This window comes from Homarus americanus, unplaced genomic scaffold (assembly GCF_018991925.1).
Source record: "Homarus americanus isolate GMGI-L3 unplaced genomic scaffold, GMGI_Hamer_2.0 scaffold24694, whole genome shotgun sequence".
Classification (NCBI taxonomy): domain Eukaryota; kingdom Metazoa; phylum Arthropoda; class Malacostraca; order Decapoda; family Nephropidae; genus Homarus; species Homarus americanus.
Genome location: NW_024732780.1, coordinates 10,345,797 through 10,353,940, shown reverse-complemented (window position 1 = coordinate 10,353,940; position 8,144 = coordinate 10,345,797). Strand labels below are relative to the sequence as shown.

Sequence of the window (8,144 nt, the reverse complement as noted above, 5' to 3'; positions counted from 1 at the left end):
GACAATGAAATAAGACTGTTAGTTATCGAATAATTGCCTTGTTTTCTTATAAATATTTTAAGGACTTGCAATTTTACAACAAAAAATTTGAAGTTAACTTTCCATGAGGGGAAACACTTCTTTATTACACGTATTTGTATGTTATCGTACCTCTGACAACCAAATTCTGTCAGCTGAGAGGGAAAACAATTGCTGAGGTGCCGCTTCTTCTACATCATCACAATTTAAATTCGTGCAAATTTGTCCGGTTTTAATTACACATAATATATATTTACATATATAATAAACTAATGGATTATTTTTAAAGCAAGATTTTATGGTTAAGTTTGATGTGTTGAGGAAACTTGGCACATATGCACCGTGTAACCAATAAGCAGCCTTCCCTCTCGACCAATCACATTCGAGGAGTGTACCGTGTAGCCAATAAGCAGCCTTCCCTCTCGACCAATCACATTCGAGTACACCACGCGAGGCAAATATGGAGGCCGTGAAGCAAGAGACCTGCAACAACTCTATTACTTTAAAAGGCTCTGCACAACTTGTCTCAGAGTTTTTTTGTAAGTAGTTCTATTATAAAACCTTCTAGGTGTATGTATTCTCGTTATTATATGATTGTATTCTTCTGGTATATCTTGTATTAAATCCTTGTGAACTTTAGGTAAGCTGTGTCTTGAACTGGAGTTGGTATATTCAGGAACCAGTTCATGTCCAGTTGGTAGGTTAGGTTAGGTTAGGTTAGGTCAGGTCAGGTCAGGTCAGGTTAGGTTAGGTTAGGTTAGGTTAGGTTAGGTTAGGTTCTATTAGCGTTTTGTAAATGTCGCCTCTTTTATAATGATAAGTTTCCATGCACAACATAAATATGGTTAGGTTATGTTTACAGCTACACAGCGATCGACTCACTGCGAAATATACGCCAGAGTCACAGTCAAATATAGTTCTCGTGTTCGCCGGTAATGAATGAGTGGCCAATCAGAGCGCACTCACGGTAATATAACGTAAGTAGGAACTTACCAGTCACGGCAAAATATCCACTCCATCCCCCGGCTAGGCAGTTAGGTAGGTTTGTTAGGTTAGGTTGAGTGAGGTCTTCTAACAATGCTTTTGCTGCTTTTTTTTTTTTTTTCTTATCAGCTAAGGTATGGTTAGGTTAGGTTTAATTTTTGACATAACCTCTTTTTTTAACACATTTACACAAACTACCTGAATAATAGGTCGCGGGTCAGTCGCCAGTAATTACCTTGCATTCTTCTTAGAGCTTAGATGTTTTAGCTCAGGTTTATTTAGTTCATGTTTTACTGTACTGTACCGTATATTGTAAAGAAAACTCTATACTAGTCTTGTAAACTCCTGCACAGCCTACCAGTGGTCATCAAGAGAGGAACTGCCATCTTTCCTGTGGGGATTTTTAGTATAATTTTTGTTAGTTTCATTTAATTTTTTCTTCACAGTATTATTAAAAAATCCCATAAAATATCAAAAATTATAGTGGAGACTCTTGACCATTGTTTATTGTGATTAGATGTGATACAGTTAGCAGTCAGGTGAGAATACATGTGGTACCTGGTGTAATTAGTAGAGTCGTGTAAAGAATGTGACTGATTGGTATGGTGAATGGCATATATTTCTTGACCTTTCCATGTTAGGCAAATTGTTTTACGATGATGGATAGTTTTTTTAATTTAGCATAAGAATTGTTGAGTATCTGTATAAATGTAATGTTTTCCTACTCCCTAGACTATGGCATCAACAGCATCCTGTACCAGCGAGGAATCTATCCCCCTGAGTCATTCACTCTCAAACAGCAGTATGGACTGACACTCTACACTACCACAGACAAGGGGGTGAAAGACTATCTCAATAATGTCTTGGCACAGATTAAAGGTGAGACCACAGTTTACTGATGACTTTTAAATGAGTCTTATCATAGTACAGTACTGTATAGTGTGCATTCATGGTCAGATACAGTACAACTTGGCCACTCTTTGGTGCTCTCAACCTCACCTCTGGGATACAAAGCCTGCCGCTAATTAGCTCTCACGTGAATACCTTTATATAACTTTCTGTAATGTTTTGTGGGTCCCTATGTTATTTTGGGGTGATCTCATGACCCCCCCACATACCCCTTTGTTTTTCAACCTTTCATGATGTGTTTTCATTATGTAATTTTGGAAAAAGGTACAAGAATGACTTAATTTGTTTATATAGACACTTATTAAAACTGTCAGAAGGTAGTAATTTTATCCCTGTGGTCATTTTTAGCGGGTAATGTTGAAAAGGATGAAATAATGTATACCCCCCTGATCACGTGAAGATTAACCCCCCAGCGTATTTCACCTTAAGATTTAAAGCCTTAGTGTTACCTGGGCGTTAAGTTTGATGAGATTAAGTTAGCATTAGTTGATTAGTCTAAAGGTGAAATAATCTGGGGGAAAGGGGGAGGTAAACTTCATCTGATTTGAAAAGAAATATTTTGGAAGACATAACTCATATTTTCATAACTACCAGACTGGCTAGAGGCTGGGAACGTGCAGAGGCTGGTGCTGGTGGTGACAAACGTTGACACAAAGGAGGTCTTGGAGCGTTGGGACTTTGATATTCAACATGATCCAAGCTATGGTCCACAGTCTATCAAGGAGTAAGAATGACAATACCATACCAGTGTTTGTGGTTACAGAAGATAACAGTGAAGACAGATTTTAGTTGATGAAATAGACCTTTTAAACTTGATATTATTCATTACCAGGGATTAATTGACCAAAATTGCATGCTTATTCATAGTTTTAATTAATTGTATCACACTTTATAGGGGGAAGGTGACTGGCAAAGACCTGAAGGTAATACAGAAAGAGATGCGAGATGTGATTCGTCAGATCACTGCTTGTGTCACCTTCTTGCCTCTACTTGACTGTGTCTGTAAGTATCAGCTTTATCTTGTAAATGTTTGAGCTGTTTTATTTTGTTAACTTAACAGGTATATGACTAGCCCAGTTGAAGAGAGACAAATGGCCAGAGGTGCATTTCCTAACTGGAGTAAAGGACTAGGATGGTATTGCCTTTAGGATATGGCACCACATTTTTTAACACTACTGTAGTCATGTATTCAAAAGATTAGATTGGGACATATTGGGACTATAGTCTTTTCACTCTAAGCCTATAATTGAGGCTTAGGGTCAGTTTGTAGCAAAGCAACTGATTGGCTGGAGAACAGACACCGAAAGAGCCACTGCGGTTCTTCAGTATTTAATCTATCATATTTATGTTATATTTTAATAGATAATAACTTCTGTGTTGATCTCTGATAATTTCCCCACTTGGAGGAAGCAAAAATTAGCTTGTGAAATGCACTGGAAACCATAAAGAACATGAACAAATAACTCCTCACCATGTGACATAATGCACTGCAGGTATTGCTGAATTATTATTATTTTCTTGAATATTGCAGGACAAATATAGCTTCTTTTTGTTGATTGAATTATAATTTTAAAGTTCTGTAATACATCATTTACACTCTGATCATCAAAAAAATGTTCCTGGAAGTATATATGTTGATCTGTGCAAAAGCTCAAGTGTCACCAAAAATATGCTTCTTTTGTCAGACTGGTTACCAATATAAAATGGTAGTTGAAAGAGGTAGTTGATTTGTTATTTGAGTCCCCAGGTTTTCCCTGAAGACTGTACAGTATTGGGCAAGATTAAGTCTTTGTCTGTAACCAACAATTAAATATTGGAAGAACACTCATATACATACTTAATAAAGTATTTTCTTCTACTTGCAGGTGCATTTGACTTATTAGTGTACACACACAAGAACGCTGAGGTACCAGAAAAGTGGTCTGAGTCCGCTCCGTGCTTCATCTCCAATTCTCAAGAAGTTCGTCTTAAGTCTTTCTCCACATCCATACACAAGGTGGAAGCCTGTGTGAGTTACAAAATTGATCAATGAGAATTTGTGGTTTCCTGAGAAATTATTAAAGTGTTCAGTTGCCGGTTACTTTCCTCAACTTTACGTGAAAAGAATTCTGAGGTGAATGTATCCTGTGGTATTTTGTATACAAATAATTCAGTGCCTTTTTGTTTGTTTGAGGACAGCATTGTGTTTGGCCTGCTGATCTACTTAAAGGACTATATTTGTGTAACAATCCCCTACAGTCCCTGATAATTACCTGCTTATGAACCAAGATCCTATATTTTTCACATTTCATTCACTTAAAAGTCCATATTCATGCTGGACCTAACAGTAGTACTTTTACTCACTGATAGAGCTTTAAACATGAGGTTTTCCTCGTCTTCCCTTCTTGTACAAGTTACTGTCTTTTATGCAAAACCTAAGTTAGTAAAAATATTGAAATTCTGAAAAGGTGTCTCGGGAGAATTAACTCATCAGTTCTTGCAGTTGAATCGCATTTGTGTGCTTGAAAATACAAACTGGTGTTGGCCAGTTTATTGTGTGGGTCGGCCTCATCTATGTGATTGGTACATTTTGGGGGAAGAAGAGAAACTTATAATTATCTGTCTACAATATTCTATCTTAACTAAGTGGGAGGTAACAGGTATTAATGCATTTTAGGCTAATAAGTATGTATTCATGCCAGTATGTTTTATTTTTATTTTAAGAAACCAATTTATCACAGATTTACTTATTTATTTTTTGTTTTTATGAAGCATAGATTCATAGATTATTCACATATGATGAGGTTGATTGAAGCAGTGTGTGTGTCCCCAGATATCTCCTTGGGCAAGCAGGAAGTAAACCTGTGTGTGGTGCTGTGGTAATTTTAAGTCATAATGTTTGAGGGAGGGTGTTATTAAATCCTTCAATATTTTTTATTTAATGAAAACATAGACCAGCCATTTCTACAGCTGCTCAATTTGGGCCAGTACTTATGAGAAACTGGACATGCACTGGGCAGACTCATAAGTAATTTTAATGATAAATCCATGGGAAACAGTCATTGGTTATAGATGAGAATTTTAGGTGGTGGTAATCACTAGTGGGTGGTCATTAGGTAGCTGGTAGTCACTGGTTGTTTGAATACAGTACTGTAGATGGGAATGTTTGGGTGATGGTAACATGTTGTGTCAATGATTTAAATTTTACTGTGTATTCCTTATGATTTAATGAACTACAGTATTCTTTAAAGTTCATTCAACGAGAAAAAAGGACTGATAATTACCCAGTGCTTAGATATTTCCTGAAGTAAAACAGTATTATTTTAGCAATATTTTTATTACTACTGTACTTATTCTTCTATGTTAACAAGGGTTTAAAAGTGTATACTACCATAATTTGACAGCATTTGTTGATACCGTAATTATCATGCTGTCACTGTAGACATTCATCTGTTTTGGTAAAATGGTGCTGTACACTATTTAAAGATGATTTGCTTGGTGATAGATACTGTACCATAATTATTTAAGGCAGAACACTGGGGCACATACTGAAACCTCAGATTTTACTTTGTGGGTTATGAAGCCCTGGAGAAAAGAAAGCTCTCTTAAATTCTTTTATGTAAAGTTATCATCAGCTTGTTACTTTTATTTTTTTTATTATTATTAGCCTAATGTGCAGCTGTATGATTCATGTCTGAGCAGAGGGAAACTTTCTGTCTTTGCTGGTGTTTGTGTGTACAGGTATCCCTATTTTACTCAATGTATGTATGGAGGCAGTGGACTGTAACTGCTTTGCCAACCACACCCCTCCTCCCAATGTGACATCATGGCAGCCACATGTCTCTTGAGTCAGCTGGCTGGGTCACTGCCTGGCTGAGTTATGTCACAGCACCCAGAGGATGGTTTGAGTGTGGAAGGAGTTATTGTATGTACATAAAATATGTGCTATTGTATTGTATGATATGCTAAGCTTCAATTTTATTATCAGAACATTTTTATTAATTTGCTTATTTATTTATTTTTCATTTTTAACGTATGCAATTTGAAATGTGTTCGAATTGGGCTCATCTTGCACTCACGAAATCATTAAAGTCTGAACCACATTGTTTATATAGAATTTTTGGTGTTAATAAATCACACATTTAGCTTCAAACCGTTATAACAGTCTCATTATTATTATTATTATTAGAGAGTACTGTATTCAGTGTTTACTGCCCTGTTGTTTGACCTCTGTGCATTGCTGTTATTCCACCTCCAGTAATAATTTCGTTTAATGTTAAATTTTCATGAACGCAACCCCATCGTTAAATGAGGGATGCTGGTGTAAAAAAAATCATCTGTACAATTCCAACACTACTGCTAATCCACCCACTCAGGTTGGTAGAAGCATACTGACCCCTGGTATGAAAATACAATTTCTAGCTTTGTATTTTTGCATTTCATTCATCATTTAATAGCAAATTTTGCCACTTATTTTCAATTTTTTTGTCCCAAACCTTTCACCAATCCTACATCTAGGTCCCCCTCCCTCCCCCCTTCATCTACTGGCTCTTAACAATACCGCCTCATGACCCATTCTCGGATGTATGGCCTGAAACAAATAGGTTCAGGTCTTTACACGCACTGATAATAAGTGATGACTTCTTGGAATTTAGGTGTGGCATTACCTGGCCTGTGACCTTATTTCTCACAGTAGATAATGCTGTGCTCTTTTTCCTCTTCATATAATACCATGAGTAATAACTTTCTTTACCTCTTGGTCTCATAAGCTGTCTTCTTTGCATGAAAGCGAGAGAGAATCTTAGGACCTGATGATTTTTTCTTTCCACTCATTCCTCCACCCTGACACCAATCTTTCTTGTGGTGCTGCCCATTTCTTATGCTTTGTGGGTTATTTTTTTGTCCACGGAGCATTTCTAAAATGCACAGTTTTTAAACTCCATAATTGTTTCAGTAAATGTTGAATCTTGACAGTAGAACCTGCATTCATTCATTTTTGCAATCTCTTTCCCATTATTGCACATAGATTAGAATAAAAAACAGCAAAATATTGATCATCTCCTTATTTTGTTCTTCGCTTGCAGTTTTGTCAGATTTATTGTGTTATGGTAATATTTAATTTCCCTATAAATTCTTATTCTACTCAGGACACCTATGCACCACCTTCGTACACAGACCTAACCTGTTTACACATAATGGGTAATGAACATATTTAAGACAAATGGTTTCACTCTTGTAAGTCATTTTCCTGAGACATATGTGTTTCCCTTGCACACACAGGTATTGGTTACAGTATCTTTTCATACCTGATGTGGTTATTTTATCACTATTATTCTTCAGGCCCATGATTCTCATATCTGTACATTGGTTGTCATTGTATTGCTTGTATTTAAATGCCCTTCATCTTTACAGTACTTTCTTGTTTGCTTTAGCAATATGTGTACATTTCAACACATACCTTAGCATCTGTTCTGTTATCGATATTCAATACTTTTCACGTACTCTGTTATGCTCCTGTAGTTTACATACATTTCAACACTGATATTGTAATACTCTTCAAATTTCCTACTTGGTAGAGAGATTCACTTTAAAGTTCTATAATATTAAGGGACCATGTGAACTGTGGTAAGCCTAGACCAAACGAAAAGTGGCATTTTCCAGTATGTCTATGTTACTTTGCCTTTTCACAACTGAAAATTTATATTAGTATTTCCAGTAGTGTCTCAGTTCTATGGAATTTCCTCTGTTATGTATTTTTCAGTTTGTGTTCATGTCAAATATTTTGACATTTACTTCAAGTACTATATACGTAGTGTATTTATATTTTATACTTTTTAAATACAAAAAAATTTTGAGTGAAGTTTTTATGTCCCATTAATATATATATATATATTTTTTTTCTTGAAATAATTTTTGCCACTTACTAGCTGTTCTGCCTGTTGGTCTATTCAGTGTTAGTACAGGACAAAACCGGAGACCAAGAAACCTGTGGTGTTTGGTCACACTGGATAACACCCTTCTCACGTGTGTCCGGGCGAGGCTCAAACTCTTGACTTATTGGTCCACAGGAACTTGTTCTCGGCCAAAACTGTAAATTTAGGTTTACCTGAGAAAGATGCCTCGATACTACATTTGTACTCAACATGGTTCTGGTGCTGAAGTGTCACCCTCAAATGGCATCCTTGAGTTTGATATACATTAATAAAGATGAATCATTTAAAAGCTTACTTTTCTCATAGCAGCCAGTGCAGTTG

General features: G+C 36.2%; 1 protein-coding gene across 1 annotated transcript; it reads left to right on the top strand.

Moving 5' to 3' along the window:
• Positions 1–452: 452 nt before the first annotated feature.
• On the top strand, positions 453–8,104 carry LOC121869106 (mitotic spindle assembly checkpoint protein MAD2A-like). Its single transcript, XM_042370293.1, has 5 exons — positions 453–557; positions 1,735–1,881; positions 2,506–2,635; positions 2,807–2,913; positions 3,777–8,104. The coding sequence occupies exons 1-5, from the start codon at positions 479–481 to the stop codon at positions 3,941–3,943; spliced, it is 630 nt and encodes a 209-aa protein (XP_042226227.1). The 5' UTR covers positions 453–478; the 3' UTR covers positions 3,944–8,104.
• Positions 8,105–8,144: the final 40 nt, after the last annotated feature.

Coding starts and splice junctions, on each gene's coding strand:
- LOC121869106 (XM_042370293.1), top strand. CDS start 479: ATGGAGGCCGTGAAGCAAGAGACCTGCAACAACTCTATTACTTTAAAA. Junction 558..1,734: donor ACTTGTCTCAGAGTTTTTTT/GTAAGTAGTTCT, acceptor CCTACTCCCTAG/ACTATGGCATCAACAGCATC. Junction 1,882..2,505: donor TGTCTTGGCACAGATTAAAG/GTGAGACCACAG, acceptor CATAACTACCAG/ACTGGCTAGAGGCTGGGAAC.